At 45.5% G+C, this 24,304-nt stretch overlaps 2 protein-coding genes across 3 annotated transcripts in view; one reads left to right on the top strand and one right to left on the bottom strand.

Annotated features, from left to right (window-relative positions):
• The window catches only part of USPL1 (ubiquitin specific peptidase like 1), a 136,503-nt gene extending 129,893 nt beyond the window's left edge, over positions 1–6,610 (bottom strand). The window contains exon 1 of the mRNA XM_068265900.1: positions 6,517–6,610. Coding sequence (XP_068122001.1) covers positions 6,517–6,610 — 94 coding nt within the window. The remainder of the gene's footprint in view (positions 1–6,516) is intronic.
• HMGB1 (high mobility group box 1) lies at positions 1,091–23,415 on the top strand. 2 transcript variants are annotated; one of them, XM_068267028.1, is made up of 5 exons: positions 1,091–1,198; positions 11,230–11,391; positions 17,744–17,889; positions 19,348–19,522; positions 22,768–23,415. In XM_068267028.1, exons 2-5 carry the CDS (start codon positions 11,242–11,244, stop codon positions 22,927–22,929), a joined length of 633 nt encoding a protein of 210 aa, XP_068123129.1. In that variant the 5' UTR covers positions 1,091–1,198; positions 11,230–11,241; the 3' UTR covers positions 22,930–23,415. The 2 variants fall into 2 exon arrangements, with proteins under 2 accessions (XP_068123129.1, XP_068123130.1); XM_068267029.1 differs by lacking the exon at positions 1,091–1,198 and adding an exon at positions 1,238–1,259.
• Positions 23,416–24,304: the final 889 nt, after the last annotated feature.

Genomic DNA, 24,304 nt, shown 5'->3' with positions numbered 1-24,304 from the left:
CTACAAAAAAAATTGTTTAAAGGCAACTTTAGAGTTTGTACTATAGCAATAAATCAATGTATTGTTAAAAAGTGTACATTACAAAGTAACAGTGGGTGTTCTCATAAATAACTAGAAATCTCCTTAAAACCATAGGAGAGGATAGCTAAGTGTTGCCACTTAATAGCATAGAACTGAATACACAAATCAGTTCAGAATTCCTTCATTCCCTCAGTTTTCTAGCTTTAGTAAATTAGGCCCATGTAATCAATGGTCACGATTTACCAAAACAGCTGCAAGTTAACAGGAATCGATGTCTTGACTATCCAAACATAATAGATTTTCATCCACCGTATCAAGCTTGACTGGTTGCTCTGGACAACCGCTACAAATCCCACAGACGAATAAGGACTCCGTCTCTGTATTAGGGTGGAGGAACTACTGGTCCCAGCATGCCCCATCAGCCGCTGCCAGGGTGGGATGAAAGCCAGGCGAGGCGCGCTGGGACTTCTAGTTCCACAGCAGTCGGGGGACAATCACCGTGTTTCCCGCCTTCTGCCCACAGCAGTGACTGTAGGGGAAGCCCCCGGGTGACATACGGGACGATCTGCAGAGACCAGCCGCGAAAACTGCCGAAAGATATACGACGACCGTCTCCCTGCCTATTCCGATCATTGCGCGCGTTCACGAGAGCGGGGCTACAATACGGAGAGCGGCGGGTGTACGGTGTAGAATTCCCGGGCTGTGAGGATGGCTGCAGGGTGTGGCGGGGGGTAAGCCTGTGCCCGGGTGTTGTCTAGAGCCGATGTGCCCGCCCCGCAGCCCCCCATAGCCTCACAATGGGGAGAAGTCTCCGTTCCTCCATTCCCTACGTTAGGGTATATGGGCTACGGCTGCCTTGCATTGCAAACACTAGAACTCTGCCTAGTAGCCGCATCCCGCTCAGCGTCTCACACACACACATGACATTCGTATTTGCGCGCTGTTTTGCTCTCGGGTGACGTCGCTCAAACGCCGCCCAATGGCCGTCGGCCGCTGGTCAGGACAATGGAGGCGAGCCGACCAATGGGGAGAGGGGACGAGTTGGCGGCGGCCAATCAGCGCCGTCCTGAGCTGAGAGTAATGTTACAGATTGGGAAGAGTGAAGAGGCTGCGTATCGATCCCGCTTTCTCTCTCACAGCCATTGCAGTACATTGAGCTCCATAGACACAGCATTGGGTGAGTACACGGCGCTTCGGCGGATAGTGACTGGCCATGTCTAGGCGCGCGGGACAGGCGGGTAAGTATCGGGCGGGAGGTCTTACGTCATTTACACCGCCGGTTACCCGCTTTTATACGCCTGTTGGCCTCGGTCAACTCCCGGGCCGCCATGGGGGAAGCGGGGCGATTTTAATGAACACCCGGCGGGGATGGGGCGACAATGGAGAACAAATGAGGGGGGGTGACCACCCGAAATGAGACTATTATTCTGCACATATTATGACGTCATAGAGCAGGGGAGAGAATGAACCGGGCTGTCCGGGCCGTGAGGAGAGACGGTTTTATTCAGTCGGCTGCAAAGTCAAACTTTTCCTGTCATGTGTGTGAGGGAGGCAGGTGGGCACCGGCGCCCCGAGGCCAGGCTGGGGGTGACATAGGCTGGCACCCCGGAGCGGGCACTGCCATCCTCCCCGTGCTCCTGGGGATAGTCGGAGTGTATCGGGGCGTACAGGCGGTGAGCACCGTGATTACCTCACGGTACACTCCGTTTAACATGGCTGCTTATGGGGAGACGGCTGACAAGTTTTTTTTATTTTTCTCCCAACCCTTCGCCCGGCTGAGAGGTGCTGTGCCCGCAGCTCTGCCCAGGCGCCTCCGCCGCTGCTTCCCTCTATGAGATGGCGGTTGCGAGCCGCACTCTCTCTAACATGGTGGTTTTCATAGCGCGAGGGAGGAGGGGCGCGGGCACGACGAACAATAGAGAGAAAAGGGCGGCGCGCTCACGTCGCCGCCATTCCGAGAAGCCGAGCGCGCACACAGTTCTGAGGCGCGCTCCCGCCTCCTCTGTTTTCTCCTGTATCTCCTAGCCCGCAGTGTTCTAATGTAGTGTAATGGCTCTGTAATACGGGGAGGATGAAGCCACATAACACAACCAGCAGAGATAGAGTCCCTCCGCCGCCTGTCACCACCATCCCTCACACCTTCCGCAAGGGCACAGCAGGGCTGCACAAAGCAATTCAAGGGGACTTTCTTTCATCAGGAAGCGGCTCTTACAAGATGGAAGGAGAAAATCTGTCATTGTTGACCTTTTTTTTTTTTTTTTCTCCCCCCATCTCCCTCCTCCTTCCTGGAGCTGCGCCATTCCTTGACTAAACAGGAGGATGTGGTGGTTGGATGTTACATTAGTGACAGTGGCGCCTCACTTAGCAAAGTGTCTGAACAATCCCTGCGTTGGCCATAGCAACTAAATCACAGATGTCATTTTTACAGCGTATGCCTTAAAACGATAGGGAGACCTTGATTGGAGCTGCAGTTCTCCTCTCGTTTAAAAGGGCTGTGGTGGGATTAGCAGTACCTTGAAAGATTAATGATTACTGTAGGTGTAGGCAGCCTGAAATCTCATTATTATGCATTTCTGAAATCTCATTATTATGCATTTATATAGCACTGACATTTTCCGCAGCGTTTTACGGTATATGCTGAGTAACTCTTGATATGAACTGCTTCTCAAAGGAGCTTAAGACCTAATGTTCCTACCATAGCCTAATTAATTTGTAGGACTAGTCCATTAATATGCCACTGGTTTCTGAAATTTTATAAGGAACACTACGCAAATTAAGCGTGCTTCAACTTCCTTGTAGTGGAACTGAAGTTGTAGTATGCTTGGCTGTGAGGTCAAGGGGCTATATTTGGAGTAATAATACCACAAAAGATACATTGGCTGTGAAGTTTTGGCCAGCCACTTTACCTTGTGGAACTAAAAGTCACAGCATCATCTTCTATGTGCTTCATATTTTTAATAAAGTGACTGTACTTGTGTTAATTGTCCAGTGACTTAAGATGTCATGATATAATAACGGTTACATTGTTGACCAGGTACATTAAGTACAGCATAGAGAGGCTTTGACTTGTGAAGCAGCAGAGAAACAAGTCTGCACAGCTCTGCTTAATATACTTATAGAGTGTGCCGCTCTGTAACTTCCTGCATTCAGTTTCCTTGTATCCCATGTGGTACATCACGGGTTGCAGTGAGAGATGAGTAACATTCAAACTATTCCAAACACACAGCATTCCCAGGCACACAGCTTGCTCATTTCCCAGCTCACTCAGTGCCGTTTCCCTAGACGTGTACAGAACCATTCTACAAAGCTTACCAACACCTTATATAAATTATGTTTTGCTTACATTGAAACATACAAATCCCTGAAAAAAAGTCTGGAGGCTCATGATTTACTGATGACATCATCTACTGAACACCAGATAATGTTTTTTTAAACCCATCTTTTTTAATTCTGGCATATACCTCTATACAAAAATTCTATATACTTTTCTAAAGGGATACTGTACAAAGCTCACCTCCTAACTCAAATTTTAACAGGCGTAGTAATGAAAGCCATAAATATTGTTTGAGACGCTAATTATGAAGTAGACAGTCTACCAAAATACTTGTTGGCTAAACCCTTAAGACTGTAACCAGTACACCAGCTACACCTACCTCACAGTATAATACGGGAAACCTATGGAGAAATGATTCTGCATGTTTTTGTGTCCAAAATGCATTTAAAATGTATTTTTTATCAGATGTCAACAGTGACATATTCTTCTTTACTCAACCAGTATTACAGCTCTTGATTACTTGCATATGACAGATCTCACCTGGTTATGTGCAGAGCAGTACCCTCCTGTGTAATTGCTGCCCTTAGCAGAGTCTGAGGCTAACTATGGTAGGGATTAGCTCTTCTGAGGGGCAGTTAGTGACATGACTAAATACACCATCTTAAAGCCCTGCGGAAGTTGTCTTTGCTATAAAAATACACAATAATACCCTGAGAAAGGGGAGGAGTTAGATACTTGTCTCAATGGAGGGAAGCCCTACCAAGGTCTAATCCAGAGGCTTCTTCTTGCATCCCTCCGATCCGGCCCTGGCACCCTTGGAAAAATATTCAACATTAATGTTGAATATTGCGTGCGACCATGCGCTGTGTACAAGGGTGGATCAAAGTATGGCCTGTGCAGCAGCACGGAGTCGTTTGTGCACGACTTTTTCCTCTGTGCACGAGTGACTCCGTACCAGTTGCCTGGCGTCCTACTGATCTTTCATGCATCAGTAGTGTCTGAATAACTCACCTGAAACAAGCATGCAGCAAATCTGGTCAAACATCTGATCTTCATGCTTTTTCAGGGTTTATGACTAAAAGTATTAGACTAGTAGGACACCAAGACAACATGCATTGTTAAAAGGAAATTAATATGCCAACTTCCATATCCCTCATTTCATGTATCTTTTTAAGTGTTTGTAGCACCAGGGCCCTGTCATAATTGGTGATGGGGTCTCATTTGTAATCACAGCGCTAAAGAGTTAGTGATATTGAAGCCGGTAAAAAAAAAATACTCCCCTATGTACAGGGAAGGTTTTGGATCCTATAGAGCCTAGATCTTTCTGGGTCCTTGGTCCAGCATTGTCATCCTTGTTGCAAGTATTCGACCCGTTCAGGGACCCTCAGAAGGCATTGGGACTATGGGGGCCCCCTGAGACAGCAAATTTGAACCGAGGACACTTTGCGAGTACCAGGAAGGGCTCAGACGCACTATAAGCGCTTTTCTGAGCGCTTTTTGGCCAACAGAGCTTTCTAAAAACCGCTCCCATTGACTTACATTAAAATTGCAATCGTGGTAAAATCGCGCAATCTTATCGCAATTGTAATGTAAGTCAATGGGAGCGTTTTTAAAAAGCTCTTAGAAAGCTCTGATGACCGAAAAGTGCTTATAGTGTGCCTGAGCCCGAAGGCTCTAGGATCCAGAGCTTTCCCTCTCCATAGGTGAGTATCTGCCTTTTTTACTTTCAGGTCACTACAGATTTGCTTTCATTATATTCTCTTTCAAGAGGTGAAGTCCCGGCACAGGTTGTACCTGACCGTCAATTCCCAAAGCTCCTTTGGTAGAAACAAAGGTCATTTAAAGGATACCAGAGCCAAAAGAAGCCATGAAAACCGGGGGGGGGGGGGGGGGGAGTAAGCATATATTGTCACCTGTGCTGATGTCTACCTCTACCCCCTCCTCTTTGCCCCCCACATTGTACCTTAAAACACCCCGGGGTCTTCTTCTAAGTCGCGAGAGTCGGGCTGACTGCGCAGGCCAGCCTGCCTGTTGCCAGGAGCGCACTGCATGTCCTAGGGATGTTGTGCGCTCCTGACCATGGGCAGCCCGGCCAGCGCCTATGCACACACTCAGGAGACTTAAAAGAAGAAGATCCCGGGGTGCTTTCAAGTACAATGTAGGGGGGGGGGGGCAGAGAGGAGTCCGCGACTGACAGCACAACCCCGACTGGAGGAATTTTTTGGAGCCAGTTTCAGAAGATCCAGGAGTTGGAAAATAGATAACTTATTAGTACTCCAGTTTTTGAAACCTGATTACAACTTTTGAATTGCCATATTTATAATGGAGCAACCAGGCTTTGTTCCCTGATGGTCAAGGCTGTGGAAAAGGTACTGTAATTTCCTCAGATTGATGGTGTGTCTGTTCGCTAGAATGAACACAGAATGAAGTGCCTGATTGACACTTACCACCAACAATGGGTGCGTGGCCCATTGAATTTTATTGTGGTCAGGCGCTGCTGTTTTTTTTAAAGTGAAGTTCTGTGGTGAACAGGGTGTTTGAAGCAAATACCACTGGTTCGCATTGTTCCCTGGGGTGAACACCATTTGGTGATCAGTGACTGGCACTTTATAAATATGGAAATCCTAACGTACGGTTAAATATTGGTAAAGTGGGTATCATTTAATCCAGTCGCCACTTTTATAAATCTGAAGGTCTGAAAAATGGTATTCAACAAAAGTTAGATTTTCTGGAGAACTGTCTGGTTGCCATTTTATTAGTAGACCCCAGGGTTCTGATTCCTAAGGGCTTGATTCACAAAGCGGTGCTAACTGTTAGCACGCCTGTGAAAACCCCCTTAGCACGTCTAAACGAGCTTTTCACGCGCAAAACTTTATGCACGCAAAACTTTACGCGCGCACTGCACAAAAGTGCCCAATTAAAGCCTATGGGACTTAGCGCGCGCATAGGACTTTGTGCGCATAAACATTTGCGCGCGATCTGATTGAGAAATCCGTTGCTAACCTACTTAGCACCCTGGTTAGCACGTCTAAAGACTTTAGACGTGCTAAGTAAGGTTAGCACCGCTTTGTGAATCAAGCCCCAAGTGTCATGATGATGAGTTAGCATTTGTAATGATAGAGCTTTCCTTCTGTCAGACTCAAATCGCATGAGCACCTAATGAGAGCTGTGGTCATTTAAAGGGTACCTGAGATGGGGTTTAATGGTATATTTATAATTACCTGTGGCTTCCTCCAGTCCCATGAGGTGCATGGGCTCCCTCGCTGTCTTCTCCAGTCTTTGCGGTCTCTTGTAATCTCCCGGTAATCTGGCCATTCGGGCGCTTTTGCGCATGCCCAGGTAAGTATAAATACACCATTAAACCCCATCACAGGTTTCCTTTAAAGCACACTCCGTAAACATTCCTAGTTGTGTAATGAGTGAGTATACCCCAGTCATAATCTCCTATCCCTTGCCGTAATTTAGGGTCAGCTACTTAAAGCGGAACTGTAGATTGAAATTAAACACATTGTTTCACTTACCTAGGGCTTCTGCAAGCCCCCAGCAGCTGTCCTGTCCCGCGCCGAGTCTCCGTTCTCCCTCCGCCGCTCCGTTCTGTACCTCGACTTGTAAGTCGAGGCCAGCTCAGCCCTGCCAAGAGTATCCTTTCTTCGCGTTTCCCTCTGCAATAGCGGGGAATGCGAAGAAAGGATACGCGTGGCCAGAGCTGCGCAGGCGCAGTGGCCTGGCGGTGAAACCGAAAGTAGCTGGCAGCGGGATAACGGAGGCTCGTCAAGCGGCGCGGGGCAGGATGGGGGCTTGGGGAAGCCCCAGGTAAGTGAAACAATGTGTTTAATTTGAATCTACAGTTCCGCTTTAAAGGAAAAGCTACCTAAACTACCAGTATGTTTTTGGTTTGTGAGAGGAAACCAAAATCTTAAAAAACCCATGGGACAACATACACACTGCAGTTATGTGACCAGCCTTAGGGCTAGTTCACACAGTGCTCAGTTGTATTGCAGAATAATTCTGCATGTTAACTCGCTGCCCATGCAATTCTGTGGTGCTGTTCACAGTGCTGCATGCAGGCTTTGTATAAGGGCCCTTTTCCACCAGCGCGTTTGCGCTGGCTGAATCGCAAAACCGCTAGCGATTTTACAATCGCTACGGTTTGCTTTTTAACATAGGAATCGCGGTAGGTCATTTCCACTACCGCGATTCGCTTTTGTCGGGAACGCGAACGCGCGGCGGAGCGATAATTGCCGCGGTTTTGCTATGCAGTGCATAGCATAGCAAAATCGCGGCCGCAAACGTCGGGGGAATAGCCGGTTTTGCGATTCAGCAATCGCTAGCGTTCAGCATGAACGCTAGCGATTGCAGGTGGAAAAGGGCCCTTAAAGTCTATGCCCAGTATCCTTTGCAGTCCATTCTTATACCTGCTTGTTATGCAACTGACCACTGTGAATCTAGCCATATTTATTTGTAGTAAGAATCAAGATTGTGGCAATAATTTTGCTTAAATCCACTTCAAAAATTTTGCCTAAATCCACTTGTGTAGTATTTATACAAATCAACAGGACAGATAGTAGCAGTAAACTAGTAAAGTGATTGGCTGGTAATTGGCTCAGTTCACACGGCAACGCAAAATGGACATTTATTGTCCATTTTGACGGATTGCAAAAAAAGTTAGTTATCCTTTGCTATTAATACTCTTTTCAGTATCCAACACAAAAATCTGTCCTGCCTGATTTTTACCAACAGATGCGTTACTCACAGAAGGTGGTGGAAACACATGAACACAACATAACATCAGAGCGGACAATACACTGTCTCCTCCGGTTGGCGATCCTGCTCGATATGAACCTGAAGTGGGGGGAAAAAAAGTAGATAAATATCTCAGTAGAGGAAAGCCTCCGGACAGTCCAGCGGCTTCCTGGATCCTCCTGGTATCCACCATTCCAGCACTGGGTCCCTCTAAGCTTATCCAGAAATAACTTGTTGGATATGCTCTTGTGGTCATGCTCCTGTCCATGTATGAGCATCTATACTAGGCATACGCAGAATGTACTTGTACATGCGCCGTACTGTCGCTCTCATACACAGACAGCAACGGGGCCATGAAACGGAGGGTGCTGGGCAGCAGTGGTGAAGTGGAAGAGGATCCTCTGGAGCATTCAGAGGCTTACCACTACTTGGGTAAGTGTCCGACTTTCATTCCCCCCCATCGGTTTTCTTTAAGGCTGGTTTCACACCAGGACGTTGCGTTTTAGGGGACGTTAAGGTCGCATAACGTGCCCCTAACGCAACGCCTGGTGGTGTTGGAGCAGGACGCTACCAAGAGCCGCGTTACAAGCAGCTCTTAGTGCGCCTGCTCTGTCGGAGGCACTGCGGAGACCACATGAGCGGAGCTCTCCGCATCACGTGGTCCTGCCAGCCAATCAGCGGCCGCTCCAAGAAGAAAACACTGCAAGTGCAGTGAATATTAAGTAGCCATGTGCCTGGCTACGTAGCGGCCTCTCCCCGCCTCCTCTCCGCCCCCAAAATAAAAAACCCACCCGTACTGAGCATGTGCAAACAGTCTAAAAAGTACTGCATGCAGTACGTTATCAGGACGTGCTGCGTTACAATGTAACGCAACGTGGGCACTGTGAACAGCCCATTGATTTTTTTTCATTGCTGTGCGGTGGGTTGCGTTACAGGCTGCGCTAACGTGCGCCTGTAACGTCCCACTGTGAAACCAGCCTAAAGGAATACTTAAGTCTGCTGAAAAAAATGACTTCTACTCACCTGGGGCTCCCCTCAGCCCCCTGCAACTGAACGGTGCCCTCGCCGCGTCCCTCCGATGCGCCTGGACTCGCCTGCGGCCACTTCCGGTTTGGCCGTCACCGGCCGACAGGCTGGGAACGCGGCTGATTACCCGCGTTCCCGGCCGCAATAGCGCCCTCTATAATGCTATTGCGGCCGGGAACGCGGCTAATTAGCCGCGTTCCCAGCCTGTCGGCCGGTGACGTCCAACCTGGAAGTGGCCGCAGGCGAGTCCAGGCGCATCGGAGGGACACGGCGAGGGCACCGTTCAGCTGCAGGGGGCTGAGGGGAGCCCCAGGTGAGTAAAAGTCATTTTTTTTAGCAGACTTAAGTATTCCTTTAAGCATATAAGGTATTCAGTTGAACAAAAAAGCGGTATTTACCATTAGGTCACACACAGTGCAGTAACTTGCCACTTTTAATAAGCCATTTGATACCGGATAAGCATTTTGTATTTTTAAATTGAGCCATATGTTTTTACTTTGTCAGGGTAGGACATGTGCCAGGTAAGCAGTGGCCTTAAAATAAAAAAATGCACCTGGTGAGGGTTTTTTTTTTTTTTTGCCAATTGCTGTCAACACAGCTGACTGCTAGGAACTTCCAGCTGGCTACAGTGTTGGACATTTCTCCCCTCCTGCTTTAAAGGGAATGTTCAGGGAGGGTGGGTAAAAAATAAAAATCAATTTCCACTTACCTGGGGCTTCCTCCAGCCCGTGGCAGGCAGGAGGTGCCCTCGCCGCCGCTCCGCAGGCTCCCGGTGGCCGACCCGACCTGGCCAGGCCGGCTGCCAGGTCGGGCTCTTCTGCGCTCCAAGCCTCGGAACTTCTGCGTCCCACGCCGGCGCGCTGACGTCATCGGACGTCCTCCGGGCTCTACTGCGCATGCACAGTAGTTCTGCGCCTGCGCAGTAGAGCCCGGAGGACATCCAATGATGTCAGAGCGCCGTCAGTGGGACGCAGAAGTTCCGGGCCTTGGAGCGCAGAAGAGCCCGGCCTGGCCAGGTCGGGTCGGCCACCGGGAGCCTGCGGAGCGGCGGCGAGGGCACCTCCTGCCTGCCTCGGGCTGGAGGAAGCCCCAGGTAAGTGGAAATTGATTTTTATTTTTTACCCACCCTCCCTGAACCTTCCCTTTAACTCCATAATTACATTTAATTATGTCGGGACACATTAAATAGAGCATTACCTTTGCAGGAAAACCATTGAAGCACAACTCTGGTTGCAGAGTTTTCTTTTTATCTTAAGAGAATCTGTACTTTAAAATTTTTACAATAAAAAGCATACCATTCTATTCATTATGGGATTTAGCGCGCGCATAGGACTTTGCGCGCGATTTGATTGAGAAATCCGTTGCTAACCTACTTAGCACCCTGGTTAGCACGTCTAAAGACTTTAGACTTGCTAAGTAAACGTGTTTAAGGGCTCGTTTCCACTATCGCGAATCTGCATGCGTCCAACGCATGCAGATCCGCACATGTAATACAAGTGGATGGGCCTGTTTCCACTGTAGCGTTGTTGAGGTGCGTTTTTTTCAGCGTGAAAAAACGCACAAAAGAGCCAACGATTTCGCCTGCGTCGGGAATCCGTGCGAATCGCCGCTAATGTATTTAATAGTAAAAACGCATGCGTTTGTTACATGCGTTTTTACCCGCGATTTCGCGTGCGATTTCGCACCTTTTTCAATTTTATTTAGCCCTGGCAGTGTCATGGTTAATTTCGCATGGCACCCTGCCATGCGAAATCGCAGGCGAAATCGCGGGTAAAAACGCATGTGGAAACACATCCGCATGCGTTTTTACAAGCGTCGGAATGCGGCCGAAATCGCGCCGCAACAGTGGAAACAAGCCCTCAGTAAGATTTCTTGAGACACCGGGATCTACTGTGAGGTTTATGCAAACCATGCGAAAAACCTGTACCTGTCGTTTAAAAACTGCTTTTATTCATTTGAATAGAATAGCAGTTGATCGCTTTAAACGTTGCTTTCGCCGCCCTCCGAAAACAAGTTTACCTCCATGTGTGCCAGACCTAAATCAAATGTGGACAGTAGAAAGTGATTAAATACAGTAATTAAAATCAGACTGATCAAAAGTTTCAGAGAAGAAGTCCTTCCATATGTTATAGCAGAGATTTTTTTTTTCCCCTTTTTATTTACAGAAAACTAACAAGATGGGGAAAGGTGATCCTAAGAAGCCAAGAGGAAAAATGTCCTCATATGCTTATTTTGTGCAAACCTGCAGAGAAGAGCACAAGAAGAAGCACCCAGATGCATCTGTGAACTTCGCGGAGTTCTCCAAGAAATGCTCAGAGCGATGGAAGGTAAACACTACTGGAAATCTGACTCTAAACCTTGAGACATGTCAGAATTCAATATGTCCAATACCTTCTGGCTTACAACATATGCTTTTAAAGATAGCTTTGTTCCATTCAGGGCTGTGAAATCCGTCATGAAAAAATACTCCTAATAAATTTAAATTTGTAAATTATTAAAACTAATTATAATTGAAAGGAAAAAATAAGATTTTTTTTTTTTTTTCTTTTAAAATTCCCTTTGCTCATGAAATCAATTAATTTGATATGTTGTTAAATTTGGGGTTGGTGACTTACAATTAACTTATTCAGTGGCACTATATTCTACATATGCACTCCCTGCAGGGCTGTTGTAAATCACGTGAGAATGTTGTGCCCAAATGCAGAGGGGATTTTTATCACCCAAAATCTGGTTAAGATTGTGCCTGATGAATGTGTAATAGAGGAAGAATGTCCTAATTCTCCTGCAGAGTACCTGCACATCAGTCTTTCACTGTTAGATTGCCTAGGTCACGATCAATGTTCTTTGTTCCTGTCTGTACCCTCTGCATGTATTCTAACCAAGGACTAGTTTTGATTTCTATTTAACAGCTACTTTACAGCTATAGCCTAAGTTTAAAGCTGCTTTCACAGTGGAGCGTCAGACGCACGTTAGTGCAGCCTGTAACGCAGCCCAACTCACAGTAATGAAAAATCAATGGGCTGTTCACAGTGCCCACGTTGCGTTACAGTGTAAAGCTACACGCTCAAAGTGCAGCATGCTGTGCGTCATACGCGGGTTTTAGCAGTGTTAGACTGTTTGCACATGCTCAGTAATGTGTTTTTTTATTTCCCCCAGGAGGAGGGGAGAGTCTGCTATTGTGGCCAGCCACATGTCTAATTAATATGCACTGCAGTGTAGTGATGGGAAGTTCGGCTCTTTTCAATGAATCAATTCATTAAAAAGAGCCGGACTTCCCATCTCTACTGTTCAGAATCGATTCATTGAAAAGAGCCGGACTTCCCATCACTAGGCTCAGTCCTGCTGCTCTGCTTCTCTGAATCTATTCTGAACAGTAGTGATGGGAAGTCCGGCTCTTTTCAATGAATCGATTCATTGAAAAGAGCCGACTTCCCATCACTACTGCAGTGTTTACTTCCTGGAGCGGCCGCTTATTGGCTGGCAGGACCACGTGATGCGGAGTGTTCCGATCACGTGGTCACCACAGTCATTTTAACGGCGCACCGAGAGACGCATAATCTCTGCGCAGTGATTGGCCGCCTGGTCTCCCCTTGTCTGCGGTGGATCTAGCCGCTGTTAGTGCATGGAGGGGGGCCAGAGGCTATCTTCTGTCACTGTCCCCTGCCCCCCTCTTCCAGTGGCATGTTCGCAGCGCTTGGGAGTCTGTGCCTGCTGCCTTTATCCTCCCTGCTGTGCTCACAATCAGTGTGTGTGTGTGGGGGGGGGGGGGTTAATTTAACCTGGAGGGCACAAGATGGCCCCTGCCAGGACAAAAATTAAAACTGAAAAAAAAAACTGGACAGTGCAATACATCAATTAAGTAAGTAGAGCAAGCATTTATCTACTTGCATGTGTTGTTTTTTTTTTGGGGGGGGGGGGGACTTAACAAGCTAACAGTTGCTCTTTAACTGTTTGCCGACCGCGTCACGCCGTAAAGTCCTGGGGCGGCAGTTTGCAGGAGATCGGGCGCAGGCGATTGACGCTCGGGAGACTTAGACGACGAAGCCGCCGTCTTTCTTCTAAGTAAGCAGAGCGCAGCGCTGCAGTGATCGTCTGTCCATAAGCTGAAGCCTATGACAGCTGATCACAGGGATTGGCTGGTGGGGGTAGGGAGGGAGGGTATTGTGTTAAAAAAAAAAAAAAAAAAAAAAAATATAAGTAAATTTAATAAAAAAAAATTAGCATAAATATTTACAAAAGAAACCCCAAACACTGGGGGCGATCAGACCCAACCAACAGAGAGGTCTGTTGGGGAGAAAAGGGAGGGGGTGGGGAATCACTATTGTGCTCTGTTGTGCGGCCCTGCAGCTTGGCCTTTTAAAGGGAACAGAGAGGAATGTAAGGAAAAAAAAAAAAAGCTTTTATACATACTTGGGGCCTCTTCCAGCCCCATAAGCCTGGATCGCTCCCACGCCGCCATCCTCCGCTTCCTGGATCGGCGATACCGGGTCCCGTCACTTCCGGCGGACGCGGCCAATTGTCCGCATCACAGAGGCTCCCTCCATACCCGTGCGGCTGCGCAGTAAGCAGCCTCACGCGTACGTATATGGAGGGAGCCCCGTGTGATGCGGACAATTGGCCGCGACTGGCGGCCATGACGGGACTCGGTACCGGCAGATCCAGGCAGCAAAGGACGGCGGCGTGGGAGCGATCCAGGCGTATGGGGCTGGAGGAAGCCCCAGGTATGTATAGAATCTTTTTCCTGGGGCCTCTGGTTCCCTTTAACCCTCCTGGCGGTCTAATAAATTCCGCCATGAGGCAGCGCAGCAGTTTTTGTTTTTTTTTTAAATCTGGGCTCGCTACGCGATAGCCGCTGCTCAGCGGCATCCCCCGCCTGCCCGCTTCGATCAGGAAATCCTGTTCAAAGTTAAACGGGATTTCCTGGAGGGCTTCCCCCGTCGGCATGACGACGGGGCGGGATGCGTCATTGGGAGTCCTGATCCACCCCTCAGCGCTGATTGGCCAGGCAGCGCACGGGGTCTGGGGGGGGGGGGGGGGGCGCGACGGATAGCGGCGATCGAGCGCGGGGCGGCGGCGATCGGTGTGCTAGCTGCGTGCAGCAAACAAAAAAAATTAAGCAAATCGGCCCAGCAGGCCCTGAGAAAACCTCCTGCGCGGCTTACCCCGGGTTACCGCCAGGAAGGTTAAGGCTGCAGTCGCCAATTACACAAAAAATAGCCTGGTCTTTAGGGGGGGTTAGCACTGTGGTCCTCAAGAGGTTTAATCAAGCATTTACAGTATATATGTATCTGTATCAGTTTTAGATAACCACTGTACTAACACTGGGTAAGAGAAAGGCCTGCAGTGTGAGGACTGGTTCTCACTCGGTGCTTGAAGCTCCGCTAGCCTGCGATCACGTTTGGCTCCAAATCTCACGATCCGGTGCGATTTGCGCTTGTGATTCTCGTTCAATAGAATGAGAATTACAACACCATCGCCCCTGAAATGCTGTGTTTGCGATTGATCAATTTTGCAAATGCTGCAGTGTGAATGTATCCATAGGCATACATTTGTAGCAGCGCAGTGCTCAAAAATCGCCAAGTGTGAACCAGCTCTGAGCCAGTTGGACTGTGTTGCAAAGTGCTGTCAGACTAATTTTAGGTATACACTACATTATATATTTAATATAGACTAGACGTTGGATGCAGTTGTAGGCCTTGAATCTACAGGATCTGCTAACAAAAAATAGCATATTGTGATAAAGTTCATTATTTTCTGTAATGTACTGATAAACATTAGACTTTCATATATTTTAGATTCATTACACACAACTGGAGTAGTTCAAGCTTATTGTTTTAATATCGATGATTTTGGCATACAGCTCATGAAAACCCATAATTCCTATCTCAAAAAATTAGCATATTTCATCCGACCAAAAGTCAACCTTCAAATAATGATGTTCAGTTATGCACTCAATACTTGGTCGGGAATCCTTTTGCAGAAATGACTGCTTCAATGCGGCCTGGCATGGAGGCAATCAGCCTGTGGCACTGCTCAGGTGTTATGGAGGCCCAGGATGCTTCGATAGCGGCCTTAAGCACATCCAGAGTGTTGGGTCTTGCGTCTCTCAACTTTCTCTTCACAACAAATTTTTTGAGAAGATCCTGTACTTGAAATCAGTAGCATTCATTATTGGCATGCCTGTACGTTTCCCGATTTTGATGCAGGTGGCAGCAGTTTGCAAGATATCGTTTGGGGTTGTTTCACAATAAAAAGCACTAATGATTTTTACAAGCGATTTTACACAGTACTTTTGCTTTTCTATACTCGTTATAGCATTGCAATTGCTCTAAAAATGCTACATCCAGTGTTTTTGCAGTTTTCATAAAACTATTCTGTCTGGTTTGAAATTGCAAAAACAACAAAAAGAATCAGGCCCTGCTTCTCATTCATAGAAAAAGACTTTATGTATGCATCAATGCATATTCGTCTGCATTGATGGCACCTGTCAGGACTCCCTCATCTAGCATCTCGTTTAATTTCACAACTATTTCGGGGAACGGATTGTTTGTGAGTTTCAAATGTATTCGTTCATCCTGAAGTTGCCGCATTGCTTCATATACATATTTTTCTTCATCCCACAGGACAACATTCCCACCCTTGTCGCTAGGCTTCAACACAAAACCTTCAGCTGAGCGCAGTTCTAACAGTGCCTCACGCTCCATTTTGGGGATGTTGTCCCGTGTGGGCAGCCTCCAATTTAATCTCGCTAGATCACGTTCTATAGCTTCATTGAAGACTCTAAGGTGTCTATTCATATTGATCGGTGGAAAGAAAGAGGATTTCTTTTTTAAACCGGTGTATTCTATGTTCTCATCACCGATACTAGTGTTCATTGGTCCCTCATCCTGTAGTGCTCCGAGTTCAATGAGTTTTCCTGTCATTGAGGTCCAGGTCGGTCTCTTTACCTCTATGATCAATAACGTCATGGCCTACTCCACTATTAACTTTTTTTTGAGCGTGATACATACACTTTAAATTCACCTTTCTCAAAAATAGCTGGACATCTTTGTACACTTCAAATTGGTCGCCATGGGTGAACGGGCAGAACGACAGACCTCTATCTAACAAAGTGTGGTGTTCCGGCCTCAACTGAAACTGTGAGAGGTTAATAATGTTATTGTCACTCAGTATGTATGTTGCCACCTCTTATCTGTGTAGTGGGACGTTATTCCTGTTAAGGAGGACTCTGCACCCTTGGAGTATACCCTTACTAACAAACAGCCCCTTTCTTTCAAGCCAATGTATGGTGGGGATCCCAAGTATGTCTGGTGTGACAGATGTTGATTGCTGTGTGCCCAGCCGGCTGCGCTTATTAACATCTTCAGTGAGTGGTTTATGTTTTTAAAGTGACACTTAGTGCACATACAGTGTTGATTACAAATTTTTGAATAAAGTCTTTTTCTATGAATGAGAAGCAGGGCCTGATTCTTTTTGTTGTTTTTGGACTTCTTCCCCTTTCAGTCCCATGCTCCCACAATTTTTTGTGGTTTTCATTATTACAATACCAGTGAGTTCCAGGCTATACTTTTGTGTTTATGTGGTTTGAAATTGCGGGACTGCGGGCATTAAACATAATCAGGCTTAGGCAGCCACAAGTGGGGGCGTAGTTTTTATCTTGTGGCGGTCCTGAACTAGTTAACGTAGTCTCTGTCTCTGTGAGGACCAGGTGCAAAAGAATAATGGAGCATAAATTGGAGCAGTACACCAAAACATCTAGACAGGATCCTTCGTTAACCTGAAATGTGCCTGACTGATTTGAGCAACTACTACACTTTCCAGTAATCTCTGCACCTGCCGTAATAAGCTCTCCTGTCTCAAGGCATACGTTTTCACAAGAACTTCATCAGGTCTTTTCTGCCCTTATACAGATGTGGCAAATTATCACAGAACTTGCTCATCGTCTTAGCTTGAAACTTTCACCCGTGTGTGTGTCTGTCTGTCTGTCTGTCTGTCTGTCTGACCGACCAGTCAGTCAAGTAATACTGGCGATACAGTTGCTTTCCTGGTAGGCAGTCAAACATCTGACTTAGGAAACCCTTCTGAGGAAAGATTAAAAACTTTTGAAGGCTAGAAAGGGATAAATGTATGAGTGTGTACCCGAGACATGTAAAAGTGAAGCATTTATACTTCCCTGGGGTGTCCTCCAGCCCCATGCATGCCAAGGGCTCCCAGGCTGCTGCGCGGTCAGCTCCAGTAAATTGGCTAGTCCTGCGCACACCCATATCGCCCTCCTGTTGCTGTGAGATTTGCTCCTGGCAACAGAGGTGTGGCTGCGCATGCACAACTAGCCAATTTACTGTAGCTGACCGTGGGACCATGGAGCAGCCCAGGAGTATTGCAAGGGAGCCCATGGCATGCACAGGGCTGGAGGAAGCCCCTAAGTTAGTATAAATGCTTCACTTTTACATGCCTCAGGTTTCCTTTAATATTCCACATCCAAACCAATGACTTTTCATGGCATGGGTCAAGAAATGCACAGCCATATTGGAATACCACAGTCAGTGTATGTATTTTCGCTCCGTGGTTTACATTTTTAACCTTCCATTAACAAATAAGGCGTTTCAGTGACACAACACGTTCTGTATAGTGTATGATTTCTTTCTTTCTCTTTCTCTTTTTTTTTTTTTTTAACTTCAGACCATGTCTGCTAAGGAAAAGGGGAAGTTTGAAGACATGGCAAAAGTAGATAAAGTTCGCTATGAAAGAGAAATGAAGACCTATATCCCACCCAAAGGAGAGTCCAAGAAGAAGTTTAAGGATCCAAATGCACCAAAGAGGCCACCGTAAGTTCAGTAATAATTCATGAGAAGTAAAGTTAAGGTGGCCAAACGCATTATGCATTTTATTAAAGGTTATTTTATAACAGTTTAAATGCACACATAAACCCTAAAGACACTACAACGTGTTAACAATGCACATTACATCATGAAAAAAAAGTAAATCAGTGCTGCTAGCAAGAAAAAAAAAGTTATAGATACAATATGGTATCAAACACATATCTAAACAATTGACGTCCCAGGCTATCAGTAAGCAACTAATCACTGATAATTTAGTATTGCACATGGGGGCAGCCATGTGGGCACTTTAAGGCACCAAATCTCACTCAAGGGGAGGGGCTTAGATTAAAGTAAACCTGAACTCTTGCACAGGACAAAAGGAAAACCGAGAAAAATGCACATTGTATGTATTTAGAGAGTTTAGCCTGTTTAAATGGACACTATTAACATTTTTTTTTCAATTGATAGGAATACTTTGGAAAGTGCTGCTGAGTACTGGTGTATACATTTGAATGCTTATCTCTTTGTTTACTGTTATCAGATTCCTTACTTCTGTGTAGCCAAAACTGATGCTGAGTGAACCATGAGGGGAGGGGTATTCCCTCACAATACATTTGTTAGCCCTGTGTGTGAGAGAAAGCTTGCAGAGAGCAGAGGAAATGTATCTTATGTGCAACATAATCATTTTTAATAGTGTGAAATCTGACACCAGAAGCATTTAATATAACTCTGCTTCAATATTACACTGTTCTTAGCATGTCAGACTGCAGAGATGCACCTATGCAAATGAGACATTCCAAACGCAGCTAAAATCTACACACAGTGAATTACAGCTTTTGCCTCTGATATTTAACATGAGAAGTAAGAAAATGTTTACACAGCTACTTGGACATTATCTGTACATTGTCGTTTTAAAACACTTAGTTCGATAGTTCCTTTTTATTCTCTCTCATTTGTGTCTAATCACAAGTTGTAATTTGATCTCCCCCTTGTCACGTGACTGCCACGACAGAGATGGCAGATGAGCTCATTTGAAAACACAGGCTGTTAACAATATGTCTGCTTCCATGAATCAAGAAGTACACACTGCAGATTTATTTTAGGATTTGTATCAGCTGTAACAAAGAAATGTTTTTTGTATTAAAGGTTATTATGCTGACGCATATCTTTTATAGCAGAGAGAGTGTTCTGAGTTCAGGTCCACTTTTTAACACATGGTAGAACCAATGGCCCAATCCATACTATGTTTTAAATATCTTTTCAGTTCAAGAATTACAATATTCCTGATTGACAAGTGTGCAGTCCCCCGTTCCCCCCCGTCCGCCCCCAATCTAAAATTAATCATTTTTTACTCCTCACATCTGAATGCATTTCTAGGGATAATTGTGCTTTGTCAGCAAATTTTATTTCTGGGATTTTTTTTTTCCCATTTAACATGACTTGCATCTTCTCTTTCTGTTACAGATCAGCTTTCTTCTTGTTCTCTTCTGAATTCCGTCCTAAAATCAAAGGTGAGCATCCAGGCCTGACCATTGGAGATGTGGCAAAGAAACTTGGAGAGATGTGGAATAACACCGCATCGGAAGACAAGGTGCCTTTTGAAAAGAAAGCTGCCAAGCTGAAGGAGAAATACGAAAAGGTACATTTCCTCACGTATACTAGGCTCTTCAAGCGGCCCACTTGAATTAGAATAACAATGCAGTTATTCTAATTATAATATTAATATTCTAATATATGCAGAATGTAAAGGAAAACTGTGGCCTTTTTAAAACAAAAAGTTAGATACTCGCCTAAGAGAAGGGAAGGCTCTGGATCCCTTAGAGCCTTCCCGTTGCTCTCTGCGTCCCCTCGTTCCACTGTCGAGCCCCTGTTGAAATCTCCCGACAGCTGTGTCTCCAAGTACTTCTGAAAATAAGTGGCTTTGTACTGTGCATGGACAAGTTCGCAATTGTGCAGTATGGAGCCACTCTTCAACATTAACCCCCTTGGTGGTACGCAGTTTTTGAGGCTGCGTCCGCCGGGAGGTTTTGTTTTTTTTTTTTGTCCAAAATTTGTTTTTAAACGCTTTAGCTAGCATTTCGCTAGCTAAGCGTATGTCCAAAGTTGCTCCGGTCCGTCCTCCCATGCCCGCCGATCGCCGCCGGCTATACGTACCTTGCTGCGATTCCACGAAAAGCGCAGTTTCCCGATCTGCTTCCATCAATGCTATGGCGACGATCGGAGATGACGTCATCCGCAATACAGATCGCCGTCATCGCAAAGCCTGGAGCTGATTGGGCAGCTGCGCCGGTGTGGGAACTCCTGGGGGTTATGTATACCGGAAGCTATCGCGGGGGACCGGAGCAACTTTGAGCATACGTTTAGCTAGCTAAAGCGTATGGGCACCATTTAAAAAAGAAAAAAAAAAAAACGTCCTGGGGCCATGTGATCCTCCGCGGCGGCTACCCAGTGTGTAGTACGGGGTTACCGCTAAGGTTAAATTCAGAATCTGGAATGCGGGACGCGGCAGAGGAAGAGGGCAGGAAGAGAGGCTCTTCTCTTAGGTATCTGTTTTTGTTTTGTTTAAGTTACAGTTGACCTTTAGTGTACAGATACTAAACTTTTTATGATTGTTTCGATGTGCGTAATCCCTGTACAGTGAAATGTTCTATAAAGTAGCAGGATGTCTTTATGGGTAGTACAAAAGCAAAATTCAAACCAGCACAACCATAGGCGATCTCGCCATCATCTGAAAATGATCATGGTGTTTACCAGTCAGAAGGTGTGAAACTTCATGTAGCTCTATGATGCAGTTTTTCAGTAGAATAGTTCCTGTTTTCACCAAGGTTTCAAAGCATATTCTAAGCAAGGGAAAACAAGATTCAGAGTTTAATTGCAAAAAAGGGGGGGGGGGGGGGAGACATGTCTGAGTTCTCTGCAGGAGGCATCATGAAAACACTCCTTAGTTTTTGGCCAGTCTTGCCACATCTGTATAGTATCAGGGCCTACCTGAGTAACATGTGCAAACTCTAGTTAATCTGTAGACTTTCATACTACAGATTAAGATTTTGCAACTGGAGTGCTAAGTGTTTGGCTAGCTGGACACTATAAACATCTTTAGTTATAACTTGTCTTTTTTTGAGGGGTCACGCAAATAGTAGTTAGTGATCCTTGCTGTGTCACTGTGCGGTATACCATTGACAATATTGGTGCATAAGTACCTCTTAGAGAGTAAGGAATTTGAACTTTAAAATGTAATGGAGGCATGGTAGCCTAAATAAGGAGACAGCATGCTTAGCTGGAACTAGAAAATGTTGCCCATAGTAACTACAGTAGTTGCATGCCATCCTGCGGAAGAAGTGATTGTGTTATTTACAGACATGAGAACAGAATATAGATCTTATCTCTGATTTCTTGGCATGGTGCTCTCCTGGCTCTCCTTGTACTTACCATTTTTGTCATTTAAGATTGTGCCTTCCTGTTCTTTTCCTACCATCTTTACTGGAGTACCCTAGTGGTCAGTCCTTGGCTTTGTACTGTTCTGTATTTGTATCCTGTCCATTCCCTCATTAGTTCCGACTGAAAATGATGGTGAATGTGCACATAAGGTCTTTCCCACTCCAAACATCATTCCATGTAATGCTACTGAGTGTTTCTTGGAAATGTACTATTATAGCTGAGTGACAAGTAGTAGCAATACTTCATTTGAAATGCTACTTTGAATAAAAATTGTTATATTACAAATAAAAATTGCTACCAACCTATAAAACCTTAGTATACGAATCGTGTCTCAGGATTAATACTTACCTGGAGTTTCCTTCCACCCCCTTCAGGTAATGGCTGTGACAAAGTCGCTCTTCATCGTGCATGCCTGGCCATGTGCACACTTCCGCATCTGGGAGTGTACTGCGCCTGCACAGTTATATTGCTCAGGCGCAGAGCGTGACGGAGTCGCGCAGCCACGCAAGCGCGGCTGCGAGAGTACTAGGCTGTCCAGCAGGGGACCGGAGCTGCTCAGGGAGACGGCGAGGGACCCAACAGCCTGAATGGGGCTGGAGGAAACCCCAGGTAAGTATAACTCCTGAGACACATTTTGTCTCAACCCGAAACGAACCCTCGGATATAAAAACAAAAAAACATACTTCACTAAATAGAGGGATGCCTCTGGATCCTACAGAGGCTTCCCATGCCACCGCCAAGTGAGGACCCCCTGAAGATTGTCGACAGGAACATCGGGGATGCACTTCTTTTCAGGCACAAGTGCAGCTATACTGTACAGTAAGCCAGAGCCTGCACGAGTAACTGGATGCACAGAGTAGAAGCTTATTAATAATTTTCAACAGGATTGATCCAAGTTGGGCCCTCCCATATTCGGTTTGTTAGGAGTCCTGTGGTATAACTGCTTTACATCTTTGTAAGCAAATTGAAATACGGTTTACCATTGAAAATGTAAAGCTAAACTGAGGGAAATTTCCAAGCAAGAGCAGTGTCCTTTTTAAAACAGTCCCTTAAAACTCACCCTTTCACTTTTGTCTACCAGTTATCATATATAAAATGAATCTATTCTACCTTCAGACATGATGTACAGGGGAGTTTAGAAAAAAATGTTTCATGTGACTGGATAGTTAATTCACTTGTTGATTGGAGCCCTATTGCTAATTTTGAAGAAGGGAGTTGATAAGAGTTGGACCACAGTACACCCCCCATGTTCTTATGTCTGTAATGTAATACTTTGGATCTGTGCAGAAGGTGGCACTGTCTGATCAGGATTATTTCCTTCTAGAGACATGTTGTTGAATAGAAAGGCATGCGGTCTGTCTTCCTATTGCGTATCTGCTGTTCTGTCTTGGACATGTCAAACTGCTGTTTACTGTCTTTTACATGTCTCTTATTATCATTTCATAGGATGTTGCAGCATATCGGGCCAAGGGGAAACCCGAGCCAGCCAAAAAGGCACCTGCCAAGCCTGAAAAGAGTAAGAAAATGGAAGATGACGACGACGATGAGGATGAAGACGAAGAAGATGAGGATGAAGACGAAGAAGATGATGAGGAAGATGATGAATAAGCCTCTCCAGGAGCAGTTTTGTCTATATAGCATTTAAACCCCCTGTACACAGCTCTCATATTATTATTTTTTCTTTTTTTTTAAAGGAGAAAAAAACAAATCCAGATATAAGGATGTGTAAGATTTGTTTTTAATCTGTACAGTGCCCTCCCTGCCCTTATTTTTTTTTCTTTCTTTTGTATTGTTAACACACTACCAAGCGTATCATTAGATGGCCCTGTCTTTTAAGTGGTTTTCAATTACCACTAACCTTGCCTCGTACGTTAAGGGGGTTGTAAATTGGCATGGAAATTTTCAGCAGGTTCGTGTTGGTGCACAGCACAATTTAGTTTATATGGGGATGTAGTTCATTTTTCATCTTCAGTTGTTTTAGCATCATTATTGTTGTTCTGTTTAACTGAATACCACTCTGTAATTGCAAGGAAAAAAATTGCAACTGTTTTGTTGACATTCTGATTGCTTCTAAGTAAATACAATTTTTTTTTATTACCGGTGTTGATTATTCTGAAGTTCGCTTTGAATACTGTTTGCTTGCTTACTCATGCTGCATGTGCGCAAGTTCTTATCAGCAAAGGATATTATGAGGGTCACGTGGAAAGTGAAGACCATTTTCATTTAATTAATTCAGCAAACCATTTTATTTTAGACCTGGGCCCCATATCCTTTCTTGAGCTTTTTCTTTCTCTAGGAGATTTTTTTTTTTTTTCTCCAAACCTTACCAATAAAGTAAAAGTGCGCACACACACACCGAACTGGTAACAAGCAGCTTGTCGGCAACTAACGGTAGCAGTGTCCCTTCCCAGCTCTATTTGGGCATCTCTTCTGCTCCTCTGTGCTCTGTAGAGACACACAGAGCTAGAACTGTGATCCCCAGGGGACATGTCAGTGCCCCCCAATCTCCTCTCTTCCAACTCTCCCCCCCCCCCCCCCCCCAGTGATTTCGGTACACAGGACTGGCAGTAATTGCAGCTTCCTGATGAATTGTCCAGCCCCCCAGAGGGTTGCATTTATTTATTTTTTTTAAAGATCCACCCTGGGTTTGTTTTTAATGCTCCTCCCATGCAAGAAAATACTCAAAGTAAGTTTGATATTACTGGTTTCTTTTTCAATTAAGTGCTGAAAAGTTATTCCTCCTCATTCTTTAGTCTACTTCGACTCCTTGTGACCGTATGTATTTTTGCACGCCAGGGTCCATATGCAATTCACTTTTTCACCTGAGTTTACTCCTAGGAGATAATTTTTCATCTTTGATTTTAAAAAAACTTTCCAGCACTTTTCAACTAAAAAAAGTAGGTGAAAAAAGTACTGTCAGAATTATTTTGAGTATGGCATTTTCTTGGCAAGATTAAAAATATCACCTAGGTCCTAGGAGAAA

This window comes from Hyperolius riggenbachi, chromosome 2 (assembly GCF_040937935.1).
Source record: "Hyperolius riggenbachi isolate aHypRig1 chromosome 2, aHypRig1.pri, whole genome shotgun sequence".
NCBI classification, from domain to species: Eukaryota; Metazoa; Chordata; class Amphibia; order Anura; family Hyperoliidae; genus Hyperolius; species Hyperolius riggenbachi.
The sequence above is the reverse complement of the archived record's forward strand: the minus strand, read 5'-3'. Positions and strand labels throughout refer to the sequence as shown.